At 37.2% G+C, this 27,757-nt stretch overlaps 2 protein-coding genes across 3 annotated transcripts in view; one reads left to right on the top strand and one right to left on the bottom strand.

Annotated features, from left to right (window-relative positions):
* LOC138336928 (ataxin-10-like) overlaps nucleotides 1-18,732 on the bottom strand; it is a 40,400-nt gene extending 21,668 nt beyond the window's left edge. The window contains exons 1-7 of the mRNA XM_069286556.1: nucleotides 18,551-18,732; nucleotides 17,503-17,868; nucleotides 15,638-15,811; nucleotides 15,205-15,282; nucleotides 14,638-14,818; nucleotides 6,287-6,395; nucleotides 2,647-2,819 (exon numbers count right to left, since the gene is read on the bottom strand). Of these exons, the coding sequence (XP_069142657.1) occupies nucleotides 2,647-2,819; nucleotides 6,287-6,395; nucleotides 14,638-14,818; nucleotides 15,205-15,282; nucleotides 15,638-15,811; nucleotides 17,503-17,868; nucleotides 18,551-18,684 (1,215 nt within the window). The 5' untranslated portion in view covers nucleotides 18,685-18,732. The remainder of the gene's footprint in view (nucleotides 1-2,646; nucleotides 2,820-6,286; nucleotides 6,396-14,637; nucleotides 14,819-15,204; nucleotides 15,283-15,637; nucleotides 15,812-17,502; nucleotides 17,869-18,550) is intronic.
* Nucleotides 16,692-27,166, top strand: LOC138336929 (3-hydroxyacyl-CoA dehydrogenase type-2-like). Of its 2 annotated transcripts, none has more exons than XM_069286558.1 (5): nucleotides 16,692-16,738; nucleotides 19,380-19,438; nucleotides 24,619-24,780; nucleotides 25,253-25,490; nucleotides 26,374-27,166. In XM_069286558.1, the coding sequence occupies exons 1-5, from the start codon at nucleotides 16,717-16,719 to the stop codon at nucleotides 26,562-26,564; spliced, it is 672 nt and encodes a 223-aa protein (XP_069142659.1). In that variant the 5' UTR covers nucleotides 16,692-16,716; the 3' UTR covers nucleotides 26,565-27,166. The 2 variants fall into 2 exon arrangements, with proteins under 2 accessions (XP_069142659.1, XP_069142658.1); XM_069286557.1 differs by lacking the exon at nucleotides 16,692-16,738 and adding an exon at nucleotides 18,751-18,849 and having other exon boundaries at nucleotides 19,380-19,544.
* The last annotated feature ends 591 nt before the right edge of the window (nucleotides 27,167-27,757 follow it).

Raw genomic sequence — 27,757 nt, 5'->3', positions numbered from 1 at the left:
CTTCAGAAAACATTAACTGCCATCCAGGGTTTAAGAAATAGAGGAGCAATACCACCACAGCTTCTATGTTCAATTTGGGAACTCATCTAGCAAACAACAGCAGAGTTACAGCGTGTTGCCCCAACAGAGCTAAAGAAGTGAAATAAGTTCTTCAAACACGGAAAAAGAGGAAAATAGAATAATGTGTGCGTGGCCAGTTTAGTGCATAATTAATGTTTCTATAGTTTTGAGATATAAGTCAGTTCTGAAAGTGTATGTATACATTCCGGTATTGTGTGTTATATTTGGAATTTAAGTTTTATTGAAAAATAAGATCGTGATATATCGATAAAAAGTTCATTTTAAATGTTGGATTATTCTGAAGGATCATAAAGATTCGAATGATTGGTGGAAGTGTAGAGCAAAAGTTCATATTAGCAAAAATTCTCATTATGAGTGTTAAATAAGCATAAAGTTATGTTCATGGGATATAAGTGTAAACCTGAAGTTCATGTAAAAGTATTTGAAGTATATAATTATGCAGTAAATGTAAATGCCTGGGGCATGAAAGTTTTTGTGTTTATTCATTCAGGATTTACAGTTACGGTTGGGATTTACGTTTACCATTGGAATTTATAGCTACGACTGGGATTAACGGTTGTAATTGGGATTTACCTTTACCATTGAGATTTACGGTGGTTAGATTGTGCTGTGGCTAATAAATGAAAGTTAAACTTGATGATCAACCATAAAGTTATGTAAATGTTGTGAAAGTGATAAAAAAGTGTTAGTCGAAAATCACCTGTCAAGATTAATGTTATAGTATTGATGCCAATTCGAAGGAGCAGTAATAGTATTCCGCTGGGATTTAAAATATATGAAAGCAATTTAAATCGTAGTTCAAAGATACCCAAGGGATTTACTCGGGAGTATCAGATCATCACCGACATGTGGAGGGATAAAGTTCCGTACAAGGTCCGAAGCAGAGTACTGTGTTCATGAGCATAGCGAATGTTTCTTCTTTGAAATGTCATCTAAAATGTCAAGACAGTCAACAAATCGGATGAAAAAGAACTGGCAGTTAAAAGACAATGCTTTGATCCTGACTAGAGAAGAAAAGAAAGACAATGGGTCACTCATACCTGTCGCTTATCGTGATCCCTGTGAACGGTGAACAGAACTTTAACTAGAAGAAAAGACCTGAAGTCTAAAAGACTCTTTGCGCGAGCATATAAGTGAGCTGACATTTCGTGTCTTATTATAGTATTTGAAATCTGACTATAATACTAATTTTATAAAGTTAAAACCTAATTCTACCAGTGATTAAGTGATAATGGAACATTTTTTGAAGATGGACAATCAAATGTTACTTATGGATTATTGAATTTCAATTGGAGTTATCAGCTTTTAATTGTGAACATCCGTATGCTAGATGATGTAGTTTTATTTAGTTTGTCGATTAGATATTAACTCACAGGAGCTCGTATTGCAGGCAGGGGATAGTGTAGAATTCTTAATTGATAATCATTAGTGTGTAGTAATTAGCGTATAAACTGTAGAATGGAGGAAATGGGTGTTAGGGGACAGATACAATTAGGTACGCGGCAGATAAAGGTTGATGGGCTAGCAGTGCTCTCTGGGGCTGGGAGTGATTAATGAGTTTTAGGTTTGAAACCCAAACTGTATCTAAGTACCCCGAGCTCTCTGTATCTAAATGTTCCCCTCCCCCTTGGTCAAGTATGGATTTATGGGATTTAGGTCCACTCTCTGAGATACGGGCATTCGGTATCTAAAACGTCCCCCTCCCTACTTAGATACAAAAATTAAGTCCGTTTTAGGTCTAGTTTAGATACAGTTCTGGGTATAGGGGTATATAAGGAGCAAGTAAGATAGTTCGGGGTTCAGAAGTTTTTAGGGGGGTTGTTAGTTTTGAGTCGGGAGTTTCAGTGGTTGTTACTTTTGAGTTGGAAGTTTTTAGCGAGCCGGATAGTTTAGGGTTGGAGAGTTTAGAGTTTGAAGAAGAGTTACTGTTTTAGGACTTAACTTACCGCTATATTTTATGTGAATTGTGACTAATGTTTATATTGTTAATAAACTTGTACATAAAACTCCTGCGAATTGTTGTATTACCTGCTCCCTGCGGAACGCTACAATATTATACATGTATGTAAATAATCGTAGGTGGGGTGCATTAGCATTTTAAAGTTGTCCAATCGACTTGCAGCATAAGACTCATCGTTATGGATGGACATCGATCTTTTTAAATAACATAGACAGAATGCTGGCCTCAATTGATGGGACACACCTGCAGACGGATGCTCTAATTACCAGGATTGTACAAGTCACATATTTGTGAATAAAACCTTGAAATACATGTATGGCCTTAGTAATACATGTACATTACGTTCAAGAAAAGTGGAATGCGGCATAAAAACTACACTAAATGTTACGAAACATGTGCATGATGCTTGGAGGCAAACGATGAAATGAAAACACTGAAGAGGGAAATAAAAATAAGGAAAATGGACATTTAAGTTTGTACGAAAGCAAATTATAGACATCCACAGAATATATAAGGATACAAATGGGCATATACCAGACTTCATTTTTTAAAAGTTGAATGGAAACTATCTGATCTTTTGTAAAGTAATATAAATGTGTGGATACCCGCTGCTGATTTTCTCTGTGCCTGTAACACATATTTCCTATGAGTCTGACCAAGTCCTTCCTGAGTCCAAACACTGGGTGGTCAGTATCCACGTCATCAGATGCTAGCTTCGCCACGCTACTGAAAGCGTTAGTACCGTCTTTCCCCAACTTGTGGATAGCTTCTAGTAGGTCTGTGAAGTAATGAAAACAAATAGACAGACTTCATTCATAATTTCGTTGGTAAAGTCAATGCAGAAAATTCCGAAAATTTCCACCTTTTCTCCAGCTAATCAATTCCATTAATTCATGTTAAAAAGCTGATATTTACTGATCATTAAACACAAATTAACAAAACATTTGGCGTATTTAATGCACGTCTGTCAAGAAGAGTCGTTTTGTACACTGCGTGTTTGGGAGGCTGCGGGATACCAGTTTATAAGTACTATTCCACGGGTAACAATGTATAGAGAAAGAAAAGACAGAAACATAAAAATGTTTTAACATAGAGAAATAGGGAATACAGGATAAGACATTGAGTATTAACAGATCAAAGCGGCAAAAGTTGCCTATTAACAACAGAATTGACGATGACAGGGATACTTACACACAGCTGAGTGACATGACAGGGATGACACACAGCTGAAGACACGACAGGGATACTTACACACAGCTGAGGTGACATGACAGGGATACTTACACACAGCTGAGGTGACATGACAGGGATACTTACACACAGCTGAGGTGACACGACAGGGATACTTACACACAGCTGAGGGTGACAGACTACTTACACACAGCTGAGGTGACATGACAGGGATACTTACACACACACGACATGACAGGTATTACACACATGAGGACACACACGCTGAGGTGACACGACAGGGATACTTACACACAGCTGAGGTGACAGACCAGGGATGCTGAGGTGACACGACAGGGATACTTACACACAGCTGAGGTGACACGTGACAGGGATACTTACACACAGCTGAGGTGACACGACAGGGATACTTACACACAGCTGAGGTGACATGACAGGGATACTTACACACAGCTGAGGTGACACGACAGGGATACTTACACACAGCTGAGGTGACATGACAGGGATACTTACACACAGCTGAGGTGACATGACAGGGATACTTACACACAGCTGAGGTGACATGACAGGGATACTTACACACAGCTGAGGTGACATGACAGGGATACTTACACACAGCTGAGGTGACATGACAGGGATACTTACACACAGCTGAGGTGACACGACAGGGATACTTACACACAGCTGAGGTGACATGACAGGGATACTTACACACAGCTGAGGTGACATGACAGGGATACTTACACACAGCTGAGGTGACATGACAGGATACTTAACACAGCTGAGTGACTTACACCACAGCTGAGGTGACATGACAGGGATACTTACACACAGCTGAGGTGACATGACAGGGATACTTACACACAGCTGAGGTGACATGACAGGGATACTTACACACAGCTGAGGTGACATGACAGGATACTTACACACAGCTGAGGTGACATGACAGGGATACTTACACACAGCTGAGGTGACATGACAGGGATACTTACACACAGCTGAGGTGACATGACAGGGATACTTAGCTGAGGTGACATGACAGGGATACTTACACACAGCTGAGGTGACATGACGAGGGATACTTACACACAGCTGAGGTGACAGACAGGGATACTTACACACAGCTGAGGTGACATGACAGGGATACTTACACACAGCTGAGGTGACATGACAGGGATACTTACACACAGCTGAGGTGACATGACAGGGATACTTACACACAGCTGAGGTGACATGACAGGGATACTTACACACAGCTGAGGTGACATGACAGGGATACTTACACACAGCTGAGGTGACACGACAGGGATACTTACACACAGCTGAGGTGACACGACATGGATACAGGAGACATACTTACACACAGCTGAGGTGACATGACAGGGATACTTACACACAGCTGAGGTGACATGACAGGGATACTTACACACAGCTGAGGTGACATGACAGGGATACTTACACACAGCTGAGGTGACACGACAGGGATACTTACACACAGCTGAGGTGACACGACAGGGATACTTACACACAGCTGAGGTGACATGACAGGGATACTTACACACAGCTGAGGTGACATGACAGGGATACTTACACACAGCTGAGGTGACACGACAGGGATACTTACACACAGCTGAGGTGACATGACAGGGATACTTACACACAGCTGAGGTGACATGACAGGGATACTTACACACAGCTGAGGTGACATGACAGGGATACTTACACACAGCTGAGGTGACATGACAGGGATACTTACACACAGCTGAGGTGACATGACAGGGATACTTACACACAGCTGAGGTGACATGACAGGGATACTTACACACAGCTGAGGTGACATGACAGGGATACTTACACACAGCTGAGGTGACATGACAGGGATACTTACACACAGCTGAGGTGACATGACAGGGATACTTACACACAGCTGAGGTGACATGACAGGGATACTTACACACAGCTGAGGTGACATGACAGGGATACTTACACACAGCTGAGGTGACATGACAGGGATACTTACACACAGCTGAGGTGACATGACAGGGATACTTACACACAGCTGAGGTGACATGACAGGGATACTTACACACAGCTGAGGTGACATGACAGGGATACTTACACACAGCTGAGGTGACACGACAGGGATACTTACACACAGCTGAGAGGTGACATGACAGGGATACTTACACACAGCTGAGGTGACATGACAGGGATACTTACACACAGCTGAGGTGACATTGACAGGGATACTTACACATAGCTGAGGTACACGACAGGGATACTTACACACAGCTGAGGTGACACGACAGGGATACTTACACACAGCTGAGGTGACACGACAGGGATACTTACACAAGCTGAGGTACACACAGGGATACTTACACCCAGCTTAGGTGACACGACAGGGATACTTACACACAGCTGAGGTGACACGACAGGGATACTTACACACAGCTGAGGTGACATGACAGGGATACTTACACACAGCTGAGGTGACAGACAGGGATACTTACACACAGCTGAGGTGACATGACAGGGATACTTACACACAGCTGAGGTGACATGACAGGGATACTTACACACAGCTGAGGTGACATGACAGGGATACTTACACACAGCTGAGGTGACATGACAGGGATACTTACACACAGCTGAGGTGACATGACAGGGATACTTACACACAGCTGAGGTGACATGACAGGGATACTTACACACAGCTGAGGTGACATGACAGGGATACTTACACACAGCTGAGGTGACATGACAGGATACTTACACACAGCTGAGGTGACATGACAGGGATACTTACACACAGCTGAGGTGACATGACAGGGATACTTACACACAGCTGAGGTGACATGACAGGGATACTTACACACAGCTGAGGTGACACGACAGGGATACTTACACACAGCTGAGGTGACATGACACACACAGCGAGGTGATACTTTACACACAGCTGAGGTGACACGACAGGGATACTTACACACAGCTGAGGTGACATGACAGGGATACTTACACACACAGCTGAGGTGACATGACAGGGATACTTACACACAGCTGAGGTGAGAAGGTCGGACTCCTCCTGAAGAACACCATACACAGAATGATTGGACGTCGCCTCACCGAGGGCCTCGATCTGTTTCACTATCAGTTCTGGCTGCTACAATATTGAAACAAAAACCTAGTATTGCAGTATTGTATTATATGATTAACACACTACTTCCTACTGATTGATATACATTTGGGTTACAACACAAGTACATCAGTCTATATTTTGGTGACAGATAACAAAGAAATTAACTGTAAGAGGGGATCAGGAGATTTACGGTTGTCATGATGTGGTTGGTCGGTTGGTTGGGCTTAAAGCTGTATGGTCTACCACTTTCGCTCTTTTTGTCATAGTAAAAACTGTATAGGTGCTATACACATTTTTCTCCGTCTGTCCGAGGTTTAAACTTTCTAATTTTATCACTTTTTATGAAGTCGCAACACTGGAAGTATTTTAATTATATAAGTGAAAATTATTTTTTAACGTGTACACGTAAAAAATAGGCTCGAAAGATGATGAATCATTCGGAACATCGGCGCGACAATCTCGAAGTAACACGAGAGTTGTGAAACCAAGAGAAATATCAACAATTTTTCGTAAACAAAACACGTGTCGACCTCAGCAGACTGGATCTACAAAGAAATTAATGCTCGCAAATTACAATTTTTGATACACACAATATTGAATTACGGGAATGTGTGAATTAGATGTTTCAAATAATTTCTCTGTGGACATAAACCAGCACGATTTGCTCATATTAGCCAGAAGGAAAACGTAAACAAACACATGTGCGATTACGCTAGTTACCTGGATCACCACGTGCAGGACGTGTGGACGTCAATCACGTGATACGATTCGGAATTCCGACAAAACCCGAAGGTACTGAATATGAGGTAGATTGAAGGCGTTTTAGTCAAAACCAGGAATATATGATCCCTAGATTTCGGCTCTTTATAGACTGACATATGGTTTTGGGGAGCTAAATCATCAAGTTACATGTTCATATTCAAATATCAAATGTTAAAACGACATATCGTTACAGTAAAAATTACAAGAAATACAACTTGAACGTCCTGTCAACCGCTACATGTAAACTCATAAAAGCGAGGCTTCTCTTGTGTGCGATGAGTGTTCGTGCAGGTTTGAAGACTGCGGTATGATGGTGTTATGCCTCCATTCGCCACTATAGTGTTATCTTATTAGAAACATTTTATCAAAGATACCATTCAGTCAAATCATATGACAACGGACGAACCAATCATCTCACATCATATCTGCTGAACGCTAAGCGAGAGCCGATCGACCATGTACATGTGCATAAACAATGGTGTGTCCTTGTCAGGGGGCCGATCCCGGAGCCATTCTCACTGGAAGAATGTTCAATTCAAGACCAGAAGTGAAATATTGAATCGAAAGAATTTGTAAGTTAAAAAAAAACACCAGAAAATATAAAATTGTAATCATCAAGTAAGCCAGCATCAAAAATCGAAGAATTTTTAATACTGGTCAGAACTCAAGTTGTAAAGAAAATAAAACAAACCAAAAAGTCACCTTACATTTTGAAATACCTTATGAATTACTTTTGGCATTGACAAATGCCGTGTATATAATTGGGGCCTCGACATGAATGAGACTTAATTGAGCCATTTTGTGTCTAAGTAGCTCCACCCTAATATTGTTCGTTAATAACCGTACTGGAAAATACCACACAGAAACAGTACAGCTGAATATACCTGCTCATTAACAGGTGTTCATACATTACATAAAGAGCTGTCATTTTAATGTAGGTATGATATTGCAATTATTACCCTAAACATGATATGGCTTCTGATCATGGTAGCTTGTTCATGTCTTTATTGTGATAGCATATATGTTTGTAATGATCAATACATGCATCATTCTGCTCCATTTCAATAGACACACGCCCATATCCGATTTGTTATTCGTATAGCAATCGAACAAGGAACACAAAAACATGGAGTCTCTAGAAGGTCAACTTTGGGCCATTAATGGTAGCGAAACAGTATTTAAGCCGAGGTAAGTTTGGAGAAGGTCAGCATTTCTAAAGGCCTAACACGTTTCTTTACAGGCCCATTAGATAAATATTGTGTTTAGCCATGTCAGAGTAATAAATATATCATAAACTATCTATTTTCCGATTCATTAATGATGCCCCACTTCTCTACAGGAAATTGCAAATGTGACGTCTGTATTTCAAGACTGAATTGGACTAACGTTTGTGTCCTTGTGGCAGTACAAATAGTTTTATAACCGACTCTTTCACGTATGATGCATTTTGCAATGACATAGCATTAAAATCATCATAATTTACATTCCGTGTCATAGCATGCAAGGATGTGCTAATAATCAATGATTACAGCAAATAGCATTAAGGTCATTCATTTGAAATACATTAGGAGTTTTGTTATGTTAAGCCATAACGGGAAACGTCTCAAACACGTTAATCAATTTCGGTACGTTTTTGGTCACATACATGTAAAACTATTACTTCTTCTAATTTGGAGTAAATTCATGCTTTTAAACAATGCACGGAAATGTCACATTATTAAAGGGCTCTGGTGATACAGAAATGGATAGAAATACATCTGATCTTGATAGACATCTATGTCTGCAAAGGTTGTTTTGTTTACTGTTTATGCCATTTATGTGTGGTGCTGATTTCGTCTGCTAATATCCAAGGTTTCCTTTGTATGCGATGTGTTGCGTGTGGTGAATGCGTATATTTTGGGTGGCTGCGGTATGTAAGAATTGTGTTCTGTCAGAGACACCGAAAAGCATACCCCACAAGCCCGGTCATATTATATAGACAACTGGCATCAGTCATCCCAATCACTAGGTCTTGCTAAAATCTTGCTTACTTAATATTTTATATCATTATCCAAACGATCCAATAAGATATCGGAGACACTCAGGCGGACACCTCTCTTGGCCACATTTTCATGACATTACAGACAACTGGCAACCATCGTAAAACTTTCATATAGTGAGCGCAGAGTCGAAACAGGTACTACAATAATCATTTGTATAACTTGGATAGGAACAGGAGCTGAATTCTCCTGCACAGATTTGAAAATTCAAAAAAATTCAAAACTGAGGAAGTGTACAAGCAGTCACTGCAAAACACAAAAAGACAACTTTACTTTTTTGTAGGTTTCCAATTATTTTATGCGTATACATGCATTTACATATGATTTTCGTCCAAAACAAACATAACTACCATTCTTAATATCTACCGTACCGCTCACAAGACGTCGAATTCACAATTTGTGGACTTGCCGTAAAAATTCCCTTCAGAAAGATCGTCATATGTATTATGTAAAAAATAATGCCTCGATGAGAATTTGATATTTTATGTGGTTCAGTTTTATTGCCTAGAAGGTAAGCGATGTCAAACAAGTACAATAAAAATGCAAACAAACGTTTTATAATGGTTTGCATAATCATTACTTTGCTCCATTAGCAGTAATAGGCACCAATTGTAGCTCTAAAGACGACATCATTTTCTGTCAAAAAGTCTTTTGAGCTACAATATTGCAGCTAGTGACTGGATAGTGGTCAATTAAAACACTGGGGCATCCAATTAGTGGTGACTGGATAGTGGTCAATTAAAACACTGGGGCATCCGATTAGTGGTGACTGGATATTAAAACACTGGGGCATCCAATTAGTGGTGACTGGATAGTGGTCAATTAAAACACTGGGGCATCCGATTAGTGGTGACTGGATAGTGGTCAATTAAAACACTGGGGCATCCGATTAGTGGTGACTGGATAGTGGTCAATTAAACCAATGGTGGCGCGGTAGTGGGACAACCAGATTAGTTGTATGTACAGATAGGCCATCAGATCATTGGTGACTAAACTGGTGAAACGTACCAGTTGTCAGTGGTAACTGGATGGTGAAAAATATTAGTTATTAGTGGTGAATTGATGGTGAAAATATTATTTGTCAGTAGTGAATGAATGGTGAACAATATCAGTCGTCAGTGGTGAATAGGTGGTGAACAATATCAGTCGTCAGTGGTGAATGGATGGTGAACAATATTAGTTGTCAGTAGTGAATGAATGGTGAACAATATAAGTTGTCAGTAGCGAATAGATGGTAAACAATATCAGTTGTCAGTGATGAATGGATGGTGAACAATATTAGTTGGCAGTGGTGAATGGATGGTGAACAATATAAGTTGTCAGTAGCCAATAGATGGTAAACAATATCAGTTGTCAGTGATGAATGAATGGTAACAAATATAAGTTGTCAGTGTTGAATGGATTGTGAAAAATATCAATTGTCAGTGGTGCTTGGATGGTGAACAATATTAGTTATCAGTAGTAAATGGAAGGTGAACAATATCAGTTGTCAGTGGTACATGGATGATGAACAATATCAGTTGTCAGTAATAAATGGATGGTGAACAATATTAGTTGTCAGAGGTGAATGGATGGTCAAAAATATTAGTTATCAGTGGTAAATAGATGAAGAACTGGATTAGTTGTCAATGGTGAATGGATGGTAAACAATATAAGTTGTCAGTGTTGAACGGATGGTGAACAATATCAGTTGTCAGTGGTGAATGAATGGTGTACAATATTAGTTGTCTGTAGTGAATGGACGGTGAAAAATATTCGTTGTCAGTGTTGAATGGATGGTGAACAATATTATTTTAGTTGTAAATGTTGAATGGGTGGTGAACAATATTAGTTGTCAGTAGTAAATGGATGGTGAACAATATCAGTTGTCAGTGGTACATGGATGATGAACAATATCAGGTGTCAGTAATAAATGGATGGTGAACAACATTAGTTGTCATAGGTGAATGGATGGTCAAAAATATTAGTTATCAGTGGTAAATAGATGATGAACTGGATTAGTTGTCAATGGTGAATGGATGGTAAACAATATAAGTTGTCAGTGTTGAATGGATGGTGAACAATATCAGTTGTCAGTGGTGAATGAATGGTGTACAATATTAGTTGTCAGTAGTGAATGGATGGTGAAAAATATTTGTTGTCAGTGTTGAATGGATGGTGAACAATATTATTTTAGTTGTAAATGTTGAATGGGTGGTGAACAATATTAGTTGTCAGTGGTGAATGGATGGTGAACAATAATATTTTAGTTGTAAGTGTTGAATTGATGGTGAACAATATTAGTTGGCAGTAATGAATGGATGGTGAACCATATTAGTTTACAGTAAATAAATAGATGGTGAACAATATTACTTGTCAGTAGCAAATGGATGGTGAATAAAATTAGTTGTCATTGGTGAATGGATGGTAAACCAGATTAGTTGTCAGTGATGAATGGATGGTGAACAATATTAGTTGTCAGTAGTAAATGAATGGTGAACAATCTTATTAGTTGTCAATGGTGAATGGATGGTGAACAATATTAGTTGTCAGTAGTAAATGAATGGTGAACAATCTTAATTGTCAGTGGTGAATGGATGGTGAACAATATTAGTTGTCAGTAGTAAATGAATGGTGAACAATCTTAATTGTCAGTGGTGAATGGATGGTGAACAATAATATTTTAGTTGTAAGTGTTGAATTGATGGTGAACAATATTAGATGGCAGTGGTGAATGGATGGTGAACAATATTACTTGTCAGTAGCAAATTGATGGTGAATACAATTAGTTGTCAGTGGTGAATGGATGGTGAACAATATTAGTTGTCAGTGCTGAATGGATAGTGAACCAGATTAGTTGTCAGCAGTGAATGGATTGTGAACAATATTAGTTGTCAGTGTTTTGAATGGATGGTAAACAATATCAGTTGTCAGTAGTGACTGGATGGTGAACCAGATAAGTTGTTACTAGATAGAGGGACCATCAGTGGGACTGGATGGTGAGCAACCAGTTATGTGAGAATTGGGCTACTAGAATAACAGATGGTGGAATTTTGGTGGGCTGATATATGAGACAATGGGATTACAGGTGGCTGAACAGTATGGCAACCAGTACATGTAGGTGGTGAATATATAGTGAGAAAACAAGATTAGTGGTGACTGGATAGCATGCTGGCTTTATAACATTACAACTAGATGATTGGAGAGTGGAGACTGGATATTTTGAAAACCAGATTAGTAGTAAGCTGATTGTAAGAAAACAAAACATTACGGATGTAGTAAACGGATGGTGAACAATATTAGTTGTCAGTGTTGAATGGATGGTAAACAATATTAGTTGTCAATGGTGAATGGATGGTGAACAATATTAGTTGTCAGTGTTGAATGGATGGTGAACAATCTTAGTTGTCAGTGGTGAATGGATGGTGAACAATATTAGTTGTCAGTGGTGAATGGATGGTGAACAATATCAGTTGTCAGTGGTGAATGGATGGTGAACAATATTAGTTGTCAGTGGTGAATGGATGGTGAACAATAATATTTTAGTTGTAAGTGTTGAATTGATGGTGAACAATATTAGTTGGCAGTAATGAATGGATGGTGAACCATATTAGTTTACAGTAAATAAATAGATGGTGAACAATATCAGTTGTCAGTGGTGAATGGATGGTGAACAATATTAGTTGTCAGCAGTGAATGGATGGTGAACAAAATTAGTTATCAGAGGTGAATGGATGGTGAATAATGTTATTTTAGTTGTCAGTGTTGAATGGATGGTGTACAATATTAGTTGTCAGTAGTGAATGGATGGTGAACAATATTAGTTGTCAATGGTGAATGGATGGTGAACAATATTAGTTGTCAGTAGTAAATGAATGGTGAACAATCTTAATTGTCAGTGGTGAATGGATGGTGAACAATATTAGTTGTCAGTAGTAAATGAATGGTGAACAATATTAGTTGTCAGTGATGAATGGATGGTGAACAATGTTATTTTAGTTGTAAATGTTAAATGGATGGTGTACAATATCAGTTGTCAGTGCTGAATGGATAGTGAACCAGATTAGTTGTCAGCAGTGAATGGATTGTGAACAATATTAGTTGTCAGTGTTTTGAATGGATGGTAAACAATATCAGTTGTCAGTAGTGACTGGATGGTGAACCAGATAAGTTGTTACTAGATAGAGGGACCATCAGTGGGACTGGATGGTGAGCAACCAGTTATGTGAGAATTGGGCTACTAGAATAACGGATGGTGGAATTTTGGTTATATGAGACAATGGGATTACAGGTGGCTGAACAGTATGGCAACCAGGTACATGTAGGTGGTGAATATATAGTGAGAAAACAAGATTAGTGGTGACTGGATAGCATGCTGGCTTTATAGCATTGCAACGAGATGATTGGAGAGTGGAGACTGGATATTTTGAAAACCAGATTAGTAGTAAGCTGATAGTAAGAAAACAAAACATTACGGATGTCAATATATCAGACCTACCAGATTAGCTGGTACTTGATAAAACGGCAACAAGAGTAATAGGTTCTAGAATGCAGGGTATTATATACACCTTGAATATAGTGGTGGGTGTATGGCAGGACAACTGAACAAAAGGTGGTTGGATGAGTGGAACAAAAATTCATGGATCTGGATATTTGGAGCTTTATGCAAGTTGCGGCTGAATGGAGGGACATCAGAATTTGTACAAACTACATAGATGTCATAACCCCAAGTTGAGTTAGCTTAGTAAGACAAGCAGAATAGAGGTAGCTTCATATTGGGAAACTCTGATGGGTCAAAATAGAATACTAGTCTTAAGGAAAACAGAGTATAGTGCAATTCAATTAATGGGTCTGGATAGTAAGGCTACCACACAAGTTATGTCTTGCTTGAGTGGTGGCACAACCAGAATAATGGAAATTATGTACTATGTTAATGAGACATTAGGAACCCAAGTTAGAGTTATCACATACTTATAAGATGCATTTCAGCACTTTCGATAGCATTAGGCATACGACTTTATCAAGAAATGAGGGAGGAGTTTTTCATCATATTATTCAGTACAGAGACTCTTAATGTGAATTGCAAGGTTTTCTGGGAAATTCTGTTTGTATTGAGCAAATAATGAATATCATTTGCTTTCTGAATTTATTTTATTGTCATTAAAGGGTTTTCAAAGATACATCAAAACCATGCAGACATTAGATTATCAACATAGGCAAAGAGAGATAACTCCGAAATCTTGACAGGCTTTCCTCTTGGCTATTTAAAGCAATTTAAAAATATTTAAATTATACATTGTAAGTGTGTCAACCTATTGTTTATCACTTTACTCTTTACTTAAGTTTTGAATGCTAAATAAAAAGAAAAACAACGGAAATTTTAGCTGTCAAATACAGAATTTAAAACATTCAAAATTTAGTATTAACCTAAATATTATATCCCTTCAGACATATGCAATGAAAATAAAATAAGTGTTCAGACTTACAAGTGGACTGGTCATCTGAGTGTCCTGACTGGCCAGAATGAGTATGTTGTATGCATTGCTGACCACTTGTTTACACAAATGTTTGATATTCTCCACACATACATCTGGAGCTCCATTCTTCAGCTCCTCTGATTCAGACAGACTTCTTAGCTGGTGTAATAGTACCTCTAGTGCAAATATTCTACAACATATAAGCATCAAAAGTATTTTAAATAAGACAGCAATTACTCGTGTTAAAAATTAAAGGTTCAAGCCTCCTTAGGAATGGTAGAGAAATGTTTAACATCAGCAGTTTTCAGGGTAGTCATCAGCAGTGAAGAAAAAATGTCTTTTGGATTCCTACATTCAAATACATATTAATATCTCTAATATGTATCACATTAATCAAAAAATAAATAAAGCAACATCTATGAAGTACATTGTATTTCATAATGTTGTATAATTTAATTTCAAGAAATGTCCCCTTCCTCGTCTGATATTCACATGGTCGACTCCACTGTTAAAATACTCCATTTTTCTTTCTGTAACTTACTTTTATCACAAAATATGAGACCAATGTTTACTCACCTTTCTGTTTCTGACTGTTGCTCATCAATAACTTCTAGGGACCCTCTGATTCTCATAGCATCCTCTAGCACATACACCCTGGAGAAAATTTAGTAACATGCATTTAAATATCAGTTTATCATCATCAACTTATCAAACTTTTAAGAATATACAATATATCATTATCATCAGCTTATCAAATTTTTAAGAATATACAATACATAGACTGTTAATCTTAAATATCAATTGGAAACTTCATGCAGCTTCTAATTGGGAAACGATATGGCCATTTCCGATAAAAAAAAAATGGGGTCTTATATATCAGCCCCAAATGCACTGCAGAATACATATATGTACTTCCTTATATACAACAAACGTAGATCAGGCTTTAAAACATTCCAAATTTTGAATGGTGAAATTTATCAAATATCAGTTTTGAGAGGAAGCAACTAACCCCCATTCCAAGTCTTGTGTGGTCACAATACTAAGTATGTGAGAAATAATCTGTTGAAAATTGATGTCTTTCTCAAGCTCTGATGCCAACTCCTCCCAACAGCCCTGTAGACATGTGTGAATAGCCATACACACATACTGGGTAAGTTTTTCATCTTGAACTAGTAACAGACACCTGGAAAAGGATACATTTGACACACAATTTTAGAACACCTATGAAATAAAATGAAGCAATATTGTATATTATCAGTCATTTACGAGACTCGCCTAGACGAGTCCTGGACTCATGATTTTTCTGTGGGACTCAATCACCGAAATATTTAGAACCCTCTATATTTCTTTGTATTGGGACTCATCAAAATTTAAAAATTAGTCTTCTGGACTTGCCATAAAAATCCTACATAAAATATGTTGTTTATATTTTTGATGGTTCTAACATTAATTAAGCTTCCTTACCCAAGGCTTCCACATTATGATAAACTCAATTGTAACATAACTAGAAGCCTTGGTTAGCAAGGATAACATTAACTTCATGTGTTTTTTGTTGTATTTTTAACATCCTATATAAGCTATATTAAATCAAAGCTTCTTTCACTATGATCACGCTAGGGCTGTAACTACTCCCATAACATGAGAGTCGACTGGTCAGCTGGTTTTTTTATCGGACGTTATTTTGCTGACTGTCGACTCTCATTTCCGAAGGCTGAAATCTTTGATGCAGCTTCCGACGTCAGATGAAGTCGGAAGGAAAAGTGCAATAACATCAATATTTATAGCTCTAACAGTGATAACATTGATGTGTACTTCAAGTTTAGGTATTAATTATCCCATTTATGTAGGAAAACCATAACTTGAGGCCTCATAAAATAGTATTTTAGCAGATTAGATATGATGAATCCTTTCCGTAACATTTGACCTAGTTTTAAATATGGCGGCTGGTTATTACAAAAAACGGAATGTGAATTCATGCAAGCAGAATGCAAATAAAAGTAACGGCAGATCAAGCACTTTGGGGACTTTGCAATTCCTTTTTTTTATTTACCGGCCGGATCCCTATCAACATGAAGTTTTGTCTGGGTCATGAAATTTTACGTTAGGAGATGTAAATATTTGTTTTAGATGAATTTTACGGCTGATTTTATCAAAATACTTGTTGATTTTTGAAAAAGAGTTAGGTAACTGACATTGATGACTATTTAAATATGATTTATCGTTTTATATTGTCACAATCCAAACTTTTAAAATGTTACCCTCAGCATCGGGTAAATGGCCTATCGGAAGTTAGAGGTTAGACACGACGTAATGTTCCAAAAGTGTCTCGTCGTCCTATACCTCTAACATTGTTGGATCATCACGCCCTTCAACAGTAATTTATGAACTTGGAGTCCAGTGCAATCACTCACTGATTTCAAAAATTATTTAATATTGTTGTTATAAGTACATGTCTGTAATCAGAAAAAATAACCATTAATCGAAATAGCCCAAGAGACTCTGGCCTTGACACCGGACTTAGACATTATGACAGACAAATGTAGATCCTATGCCTGACATCTATCTGTCATAATCAATGTCTAAGTTTGGTGTCAGGGCCAGATCTCTCCGGCTACATTCGAAAATGACAACAGTCAGAGAATGGCCTAAAAAGACAATATTGTGTTTGTTATGATAGGAATATGAAATTAATCTTGAAATGTTGTGTTTTTCCTATTATTATCATTCATTTATATAACTTAAAATAATTTACAAAAAAATTAATATAGCAATGATCTGATAAACATCTACTTGTAAGGTTAACAAAGACATACCCAATACAGAAACTGACCTAAAACTTTAGATAACAAAGACATACCCAAAACAGAAACTGACCTAAAACTATCAGAAAGCTGATTCCAGATCTGCTTGCTGTTTCCTTGATGTCCTGCAGCCAAGTTTCCTAAAAATTGGACACCACATCTGAGCAACACCACCTTGTCTTCCGGAAGCTTTGATACAGTAGTTGTGTTCTCCTGCAGAAATTGTTTAATTGTGACCTCACAACAGTCAAGACAGCTAGGTGAGGACTGAATCACAAGGTCCTGATTTTTCTTACATCCTGCACAGGCATTCCTCAGTGTACGGAAACACTCGGTCATACAGCATATCACTTCTGATTGTTGATCTTTATCAAAACTCTCATTACATTTTTGTAAGACTGTGCCAATTGCCTCAACATGGATCTTGTCAATTTTTTCCCTGCAATAGATTTTTTTTTTTTTTTAATTCAATTAATCAAATGAGAAAAATATCCATATATCCATACATACAAACATTTATATGTAAGTTCATACTCTTTCATATACTCTGTAGAATTCTACCTGCTCAGTATTTAAATAAAACATTGAATGCATGATACTAATAAACAGGTACATGTAATCAATAAATCAAAAGATAAACCATACTACCATATAAAAATATACATGTACGTGTATATATAAAAATCAGTTTGTTAAACAAATTTGAGTGCAAATGTGTAGATTTTCATTATGTCAACACAATACTTAATTTGTATTTATATATTTAGACTCTGATATCAGTAGTCAGCACTAAAAAAAAGATTTTTGCATGTCTAAGTAGAAGTCAACTGATAAATGTAGTCTGCGAGTTGTCTCCCTTTACACAGTTTTAAAGCCAAAATAAATTATTTCAACGTTAAACTATATCTGTAATCGCTTCATGATATGTGTATAACACATGTATATGTATATGAAATAGACCATGAGTTATTGATTCACAAATTAGAAAAAATGTTGATGATCGATCTGCTAACAAAATGTGAAAAGAACATGTAACATGTTAAATGTTAATGTAAATATAGTAAACGTTGTGAGCGTTCGTAGTTACGTCAGAGATGATAACACTTTTAAATAGCCCATACCTTGATGACACTTCTTTTAAATTGTTTGTTAACTCCTTAAGACTATATTCGATTTGTTTGTAGCCTGTATCCGACTTTAAATTATCGAAAACGCTGGCAATTTCCATAAAGCATTTGTTGATTTCACAATTCATGCTGCCGTCTCCCCTCCATGACACTGTCCCGCACTGTTCCGGAAGTTAATACGGATTGGTCGTAATAAATGTAACAACGATTTTGATTGGTTTATATGCGAGGTGTGTACTTCGTACTGCAGAACTGAAAGTAACACGAGGATCATGTCAGCCAGCAAACTAAAGGTCACTTTAAAATTTATTTCTGTTACTAACAACACTTTTGATTTATACCTTTATATTGTATATTGTAATGGTCCAATGTGCTTGAATATTGGGACCAAAATACAAAATGTACAAAAGCTTTTATGTAACACCGGTGCAGTAGCAGATCATGATCAGCTGAAACAGCTACATGGACATACATGTACATGTAGCTAGTGATATCAGATCATGACAAATGTTATAGTTTACGTAGAATAATTGGTGATTGTGACGTCATATATTTTGACGTTATTTTTTATGTCACAATCACCAGAAGGTGGATGCAATGATAAAAAAACTGCATATATTGTGTATGCGATTAAAAAAATAGAATTTCAAATATGTTTTTTCTGTCTTAAATCTGTTTAAATATTAAGCTCACAGTATCAGTTATAACAAAAAGAACTTTAAAACCTGGATTTTTTTTTGAAAATTTCCATGCAGATCTAAACATTTTAGGGGTATGTATGTTATTGAAGTTTCATTAACTGTCATTTTTGTTTGGACTCCAGGGTCTTGTCGCAGTGGTAACCGGAGCTGCATCCGGATTGGGAAAGGCCACAGCCACCCGGTTTGTAAACCAAGGAGCTAAAGTTGTCCTTGTGGATCTATCAACATCAAAGGGACAAGATGTTGCTAGTTCCTTGGGGAAAAACTGTGTTTTCCAACCTGCTGATGTAAGACTTTACATGGTTACAAGGTTCAATTCTTCATATACAATATGTACAAATGCATACAGTTGGTAATAGACTAAAGGTTACTACACCCTTGTGCACACGGAGTGCATGAGGTTTAGACTACAGGTAGACACGGAGTGCACAAGATTTAGACTATAGGTAGACACAGAGTGCACTAGATGTGAACACGGTGTCCACTACAGGTGGACATCGTGTCCAGGTACATTGAGACCTAGACAGACAAGGTGATGTGTTACAGTTAGGGATCAGGGAAGAATAAGTTCTTCAATTTGAAATAATACATAATTATAATTTTTAAGTGTTTATTTTTTTTTAAATTACAACATCTACAATTTAATGTATAGTATATATAACTATATAATACGATATTTTTAGTATACATGAATAAATTGGGGCCGCGGTGGCCGAGTGGTTAAGATGTCCCGACATATTACCACAAGCCCTCCACCTCTGGGATGCGGGTTCGAATCCCATGTGGGGCAGTTGCCAGGTACTGACCGCTGGCCGGTGGTTTTTCTCCGGGTACTCCGGCTTTCCTCCACCAACAAACCTGGCACGTCCTTACATGACCCTGGCTGTTAATAGGACGTAAAACTAAACAAACCAAACCAAACCAAACCAAACATGAATAAAACCTTTTCACGGCAAAAGTAATAAATATTAATTTATATTCATTAAGTTTATGTCTATTTATATTATATCAGTAGTTTCCATTTCATATCTTAAATTTGTCTATATTACGTTTTCAAAAGTCAATGTTTTATAGGTAAATTGCATAAAATATAAATATATATCATTTACATGAATATAAATACAAGCATTTTCACAAGTCAAAAACAACTTTGAATTGCAGCAAAAATCAGTCCTATTGTGCTTTTGAGACACTTTTTCTTTTATAATAAGCTATCAGTAATACAATTATATACGGGGTAATACATAGCTTTTAGATAAAAAGATTTGGTGCCTATCAATCAGTTGTCTATAGCGATACCCTTGTAGATTGTCTTTCATTAAAATTTAAACACTTTTATAATATTTTTCTTGCTATTTTAAGTTCTAAATGTATTGTACGTAAAAATAGCTTAATTACATATTCTTAATTAAAAACTGAACGTCTTTAAAAGATCATGCAGAATTACTGTAAACCTGACGGGAGCTGTACAATGCGTAAATCAAGCATGTCTGTCACAACCTTGAATTTACCAATAATACATGTATATATTATAATCAAAATTAATTAAGATTAGGTACTTATTCAACATTATAATATGGTATTTTATATACATAGTCATGATAATCAGGTTTCTGATATATGTAAAAAGCCAGTGTAAAAAAATTAAATTAAAAGATATTGGATGAAATATGATATTCCAATAATCTTGAAATAAATGTTTTAGTTAATTATACACTTGGTATTTATATTATTTTTAATTTTAATATATAAAGCTTCATTATCAAATAAATTAAAATGCACTACCAGTTAAAACATATATCCCTATTGACTAGCATTGATGTATAACTTTACGTATTTGTGTGATGAGTACAATGTATATAGGTAGAGAGGCTGCCACCTAAGTACAACATGCTATAAATGGACCTCCTGGGGTTGGGATAAGGTACTACATGTATACAGGTGTTGTTAGTCTGTGATTCAGTTGACTGCATGAACATATTGAAGGGTGCCAAAAGAAGGCCCCTGGCCCCACTCTGACCAATGTTAGGTAATTTAGATTATCATACCGTGTGGTTGATGGAACAGTATGAAGTCCAAGTGACCATGGCAACTGCAGTCCTAGCCTAGGGGTCTACCTTTCAAGCAGGCAAATTTTAAGTGTACAATATATATATATATATATATATATATATATATATATATATTACTACATGTATGTATCACACATTGTTATCACGTAACTCACGTGGTTTGTAAAAGAAGGTCAGAATAGGATATTGTCAAATTATCAGAGTTTCTAGAATTAAAATAATTGTGACAAAGTCAGAATCTAATCAACAACAATGAATCTACAGTTTAAATGGGTAGAAGTTGGATTTATTTTTATTCTGTCTGTTTGATTTGTTGTCAGGCATGTGACCTACATTTTAGCGATCGGTCCTTTGAACAGTGTTGATGCTCACAAGCAGCCACATGCCCGATACTAAATTTTTGTTTTCTTAAGCCAGTACTTACAGGTTTCTCAATCGATTGACACAATAAAATGTAATTTCTAATGCCGATTTTTAGCTCACCTGGCCCGAAGGGCCGGTGAGCTTATGTCATGGCGCGGCGTCCGTCGTCCGTCCGTCCGTCCGTCTGTCCGTCCGTCGTCCGTCCGTCAACATTTCCTTTAAATCGCTACTAGTCATAGAGTTCTGCATGGATTGTAACCAAATTTGGCCACAAACATCCTTTGGGGAAGGGGAACAGAACTTGTATAAATTTTGGCTCTGACCCCCCGGGGGCAGGAGGGGCGGGGCCCAATAGGGAAAATAAATGTAATTCCTATAAAACGCTACTTGTCCTAGAGTTCTGCATGGATTGTAACCAAATTTGGCCACAAACATCCTTGGGGGAAGGGGAACAGAACTTGTATAAATTTTGGCTCTGACCCCCCGGGGGCAGGAGGGGCGGGGCCCAATAGGGAAAATAAAGGTAAATCCTATAAAACGCTACTTGTCCTAGAGTTCTGCATGAATTGTAACCAAATTTGGCCACAAACAATCTTGGCGAAAGGGGAACAGAACTTGTATAAATTTTGTCTCTGACCCCCCAGGGGCAGGAGGGGCGGGGCCCAATAGGGGAAATAGAGGTAATCTTATAAATTGCTACTTGTCCTAAAGTTCTGCATAGATTGTAACCAAATTTGACCAGAAACATCCTTGGGGGAAGGGGAACAGTATGAATTTTGACTCTGATCCCCCGGGGGCAAGAGGGGTGGGGCCCAATAGGGGAAATAGAGGTAAATCCTTTAAATCGCTACTTGTCCTAGAGTTCTGCATGGATTGTAACCAAATTTGGCCACAAACATCCTTGGGAGAAGGGGAACAGAACTTGTATAAATTTTGGCTCTGGACCCCCGGGGGCAGGAGGGGCGGGGCCCAATAGGGAAAATAAAGGTAAATCCTATAAAACGCTACTTGTCCTAGAGTTCTGCATGGATTGTAACCAAATTTGGCCACAAACATCCTTAGTGGAAGAGGAACAGAACTTGTATAAATTTTGGCTCTGACCCCATGGGGGCAGGAGGGGCGGGGCCCAATAAGGGAAATAGAGGTAAATTCTATAAATAGCTACTTGTCCTAGAGTTCTGCATGGATTGTAACCAAATTTGGCCACAAACATCCTTGGGGGAAGGGGAACAGATCTTGTATAAATTTTGGCTCTGACCCCATGGGGGCAAGAGGAATGGGGCCCAATAGGGGAAATAGAGGTAAATCCTTTAAATCGCTACTTGACCTAGAGTTCTGCATGGATTGTAACCAAATTTGACCAGAAACATCCTTGGGGGGAAAGAGAACAGAAAATTGTATAAATTTTGGCTCTGACCCCCTGGGGGCAGGAGGGGCGGGGCCCATTAGGGGAAATAGAGGTAAATCCTGTAAATCGCTAATAGTCATATAGTTCTGTTTGGATTTTAACCAAATTTGGCCCAGAAACACCTTGGGGTTAACAGAATTTGTATAAATTTTGGCTTTGGCCCCCTGGAGCAGAAAGAGTGGGGCCTAATAGGGGAATTCAGAAAAGAAACAATGAACTTGAATTCAGAACATTTCTAGGCATTACAAACCAGGTGGGCGATACAGGCCCTCTGGGCCTCTTGTTAACATCTATGGACAATTTCTCATATTTCCAATGCTTTGCAACGCTCCAGGTTCCATATCATGTAGCAAATGTATTATACATTTGACAGGATTAAAACTGTTTCGCACACATTGCTGTTTAGAAAACTATATTCCATACATACATAGTTAAACATTTTATGAAGAATTTAATTTGTTTATGTTTATATGTCCTTGCTTTTATTATGCCCATCAATATATTCTTTTTAATCAAAATATTTTGCCAATCAAAATATCTCTTTGGCGATGATTTGCTAACACTGAAAATCTTACTCCATGCAAGGTTCATCACTTTATGCGTCCGAAAAAGAATTTCATCTTTAAACTATACATATCACTAGCTAAGAAAAATAGTTTTTACTGGGAAAATGCGGACTTGAACTATCCATTGATGAGACATAACCAGTACTAGGTTTACCGTACGCAGTTAATTTGCAATGCAGTTAATTTGCTTTTATAACTTCTAATAAATGCCTTATTTATAAATTAAATTGTATGATAATATATATTGATACATTTTACTTAGTATGTATCTATTCAAATAAACATTACAGTACGAATGATTTCCAGTAATTAACGGCAATTTTTATGTTGCAATAAATATTATATTTCTGATCGCAATAAATATTTCTATCCGTCAAAGTCCATATGGACTGCAGAATAATTACACATTTTCTCATATCTCTGCGGCACATCATCTAGTCTGTCTGTGTTCTGGATGTAGTGGACATTTTACCTTTTTACTCCATGTCTACCTGTAGTCTAAATCTTGTGCACTCCGTGTCTACCTGTAGTCTAAACCTTGTGCACTCCGTGTATACCTGTAGTCTAAACCTCGTGCACTCCGTGTCTACCTGTAGTCTAAACCTCGTGCACTTCGTGTCCACTCATAGTTCACACCGTGTGCACAATGTGTAACCTTTAGTCTACTACCAACTGTATGTGTGTAAATGAAACATTGCCCTAAATGAATAATCATTCATAATCTTTATAATAGATATGTTGATGAAATCATTTTTAAATTTCAAAAGTTTCTATTCGGTTCCTATTTGTTCATGTATAGTTTTAAGAATCTCTGGAAAACAGAATTATCAATTTAATAAACGATTACTTTATTGTTTTTAGCAATGAATAGTTTGATTTTGATTAATTCTGTATTATTGTGGAAGACAAATATTTTGGTTATTTGATATTTAAGTTGCAATTCATCCACTAGGTTACATCAGAGAACGATGTAAGAGAAGTGATGGCGTGTGCAGAGTCGAAGTTTGGAGGACTGAATGTAGCTGTTAACTGTGCTGGTATTGGTATAGCTGTCAAAACATACCATCCAAAGAAAGGGCCTCATCCACTCGATCAGTTCTCTAAAGTTCTTCAGGTAAGTTAGAAATGGGAATTTGTTTAAAGTCTGATCCATTAGAATCTCCCCTTAACCAAGGATCTCCAAAATTAATTGGTTATATCCATGGTGAGCTTTGTTTTTATTACTTCTTTGTACACATAAAGCAGATACCAGAAATACTTTTTTGTTATAGAATACTCTGTAAAATACCATGTAATTTTATTTTTGACTATTGGTTGACTATTGCTGATAAATTTTGCAAACAAGATAGATGATCAACATATTGAAGATAGATGATCAACATATTGGAATGATAGTTCCTTAAATGAAACCATATATGTTTGATATTTTGCGGCGACTGGTCAAAGCTTTTCATCAATTAGTATGTCATATTGTATGTATTATCCGAAATTTGTCTGTCGAGACCATCTGAAATAAAAACTACATATATTTTGATCAATTTAACAAGATCAGACTGATGAGGTAATCATTCATAATCTTATTTTAGGTGAACACTGTGGGTTCCTTTAACGTTATGAGATTAAGTACAGAATTAATGATGAAGCGTCCATGTGGTGAGTTGGAGGAGCGTGGCGTCCTCATCAACACAGCTAGTGTAGCTGCCTACGATGGTCAGATTGGTCAAGCTGCCTACTCAGCCAGTAAAGGAGCTATCGTAGGGATGACCCTGCCGATCGCTCGTGATCTTGCATCATGCAAGATCAGAGTGTGTACCATTGCCCCAGGTATGTATTATCAAGTCTATAGTAAATCTCATATATATTAACTCATTCACCCCTGAAGACACATTAAGGCCCTTCTGAAACACAGAATAGACCAGTCCATTATGAAATTTCAGGGGTGAATGAGTTAAGGACATATGACTCTACAAAAAAAAAATTGATTGATTCCATCTTGTATCTTACAAAATGGTCTTTGCTTTTATGTCATCTTTGTACATTAAAGGGTTATCTGCCCTTGTGAATGGACGGTATTGTTTGTGGCATCATCAGTCTGTGACATTAATTTTTTTTTCTCTGCTGGTCATTTTGACTAGTAAACCCCTAAGTTTTACTAGTTCCGACTATTTGATTACTAGTCCAAATTAAATATAAAGCTGTTTTGCTACAGCAGTGAGCACTTCAGTCATGATTTGTTTACAATCTTGACCCAAATTACAGTTTGGATGCATCCTTGAATGCAAATTTTCATAAATTGATGAATCCAGACTGAAATAATCTCATACATAATGCACTCAAATTGTGTTGAAAAATGCAATTGACCATCACTCTTGTAAATATAATATTTACCAATTTTAATCGGGTTGTGAGCCACTAGTCCAATCAGACTAGTTCATTACAATTAGCACTACTCCAGCAGTAAAATTACTAGTCATGGGCATCAGACAAGTGCTAAAAGTCGCAGACTGTGTCATGTGTTGGTGAGTGTAACATAACATTTTTTAAAGAGAAAACAACTTGACTTTTGCTCACAAAATAATTATGCTACAATCACTACCTTTCCCCAAGGGAGATAACTTTAAGATGCAAAGGAGGAATTAAATACACAGGGTTGTATACATCTGTACGGCTATCTACCACACATATTGTATTGCTGTGTATTTTACAGGTTTGTTTGACACCCCACTGTTAGCCTCCCTACCCGAAAAAGTGCGCAAGTTCCTGTGCGACACTGTACCTTTCCCACCTCGCCTAGGTTACCCTTATGAGTACGCCCACATGTGCCAGTCCATCGTAGAGAATGAATACATGAACGGTGAAGTAATCAGGATTGATGGATCTCTACGAATGATGCCGTGAATTTCTTTTCAAATGTAGACTTTGAAAAGTACAAAGTTCTATCATATCTTTAACATTCACTTAATTCTGTGATAAAGTTTTGTAAAATCAGATATTCAAGAAAACATTATGTATAATGATATTTAAGTAATTTGTTGACTGAGTTATCTGTACTTGCCGTGAACATATCTGAAGGTTTCAGTACTCTAACAGGTGTCCTTTCTTGTTTTTTGGGGGTTTTTTTTGTTTTTTTTTTCCTTATAATCCAAATATCCTCTATTAAACAATAAATCTGTTAGTTTTATGATCAAGATTTCATTAACAAGAGGGACACATATTATCATATTAGTGCTAAACTACATGCATGACTCATGTATGGCTATACCAAAGTTGATTTTGATTCATAGAACTTGCATAGGACAACTACTAATGGTATGATTGTTTAACCTGATGGCCAGCTGAACCAAGAAAGATGTATGTATAATATATGTATAGAATGTGTGATGTGATTGCGGTGCAGTTGGCACAGAGCTATACCTCATTTAACTGAATGTGTGCAACTTAGAAAAGTGTGCTATATAAACAAAATGAAATAATGTTTATATCAATAAATATGAAACCAATATACATTGTATGTTGTTTGTAGTTATGATAAGCCCATACTTCCAACTATACACCAGCAGTTTTTCTGATACAAATGTTGTACTACAACAAGGTTACTAAGGTCTAGTTTTTGGTCAGAAAGACCTATTGTCATCATGCATTGTGTGCCGTACGTGCGTTAACATAATTCATTCCAACATTTTCTTCTCAATAACAGAAAGGCTTAGTGTACTGATAACTGGCCTGTAGCATGCTTAGATGAAGGACTACCAAGATTGTTTAAATGAATGACATTGACCTTCATTCAAGGTCACAGGGGTCAAAATGACTAAAAAATTTAATCAACTTTCTTGCAAATAATTATGAGTCCTTGGGACCTAATTTTAAGTCTGTGCCATGCTGATATCAAGGGCTACCAAGTTTGTTCAAATGAATGACCTTGATCTTTATTCAAGGTCACAGGGGTCAAAATGACTAAAAAATTTAATCAACTTCTTGCAAATAATTATGAGTCCTTGGGACCTAATTTAAAGTCTGTGCCATGCTGATATCAAGGGCTACCAAGTTTGTTCGAATGAATGACCTTGATCTTTATTCAAGGTCACAGGTTT

The sequence above is a fragment of the Argopecten irradians genome, chromosome 12 (assembly GCF_041381155.1).
Source record: "Argopecten irradians isolate NY chromosome 12, Ai_NY, whole genome shotgun sequence".
Classification (NCBI taxonomy): Eukaryota; Metazoa; Mollusca; class Bivalvia; order Pectinida; family Pectinidae; genus Argopecten; species Argopecten irradians.
This window is presented reverse-complemented; position numbering and strand designations above follow the sequence as displayed.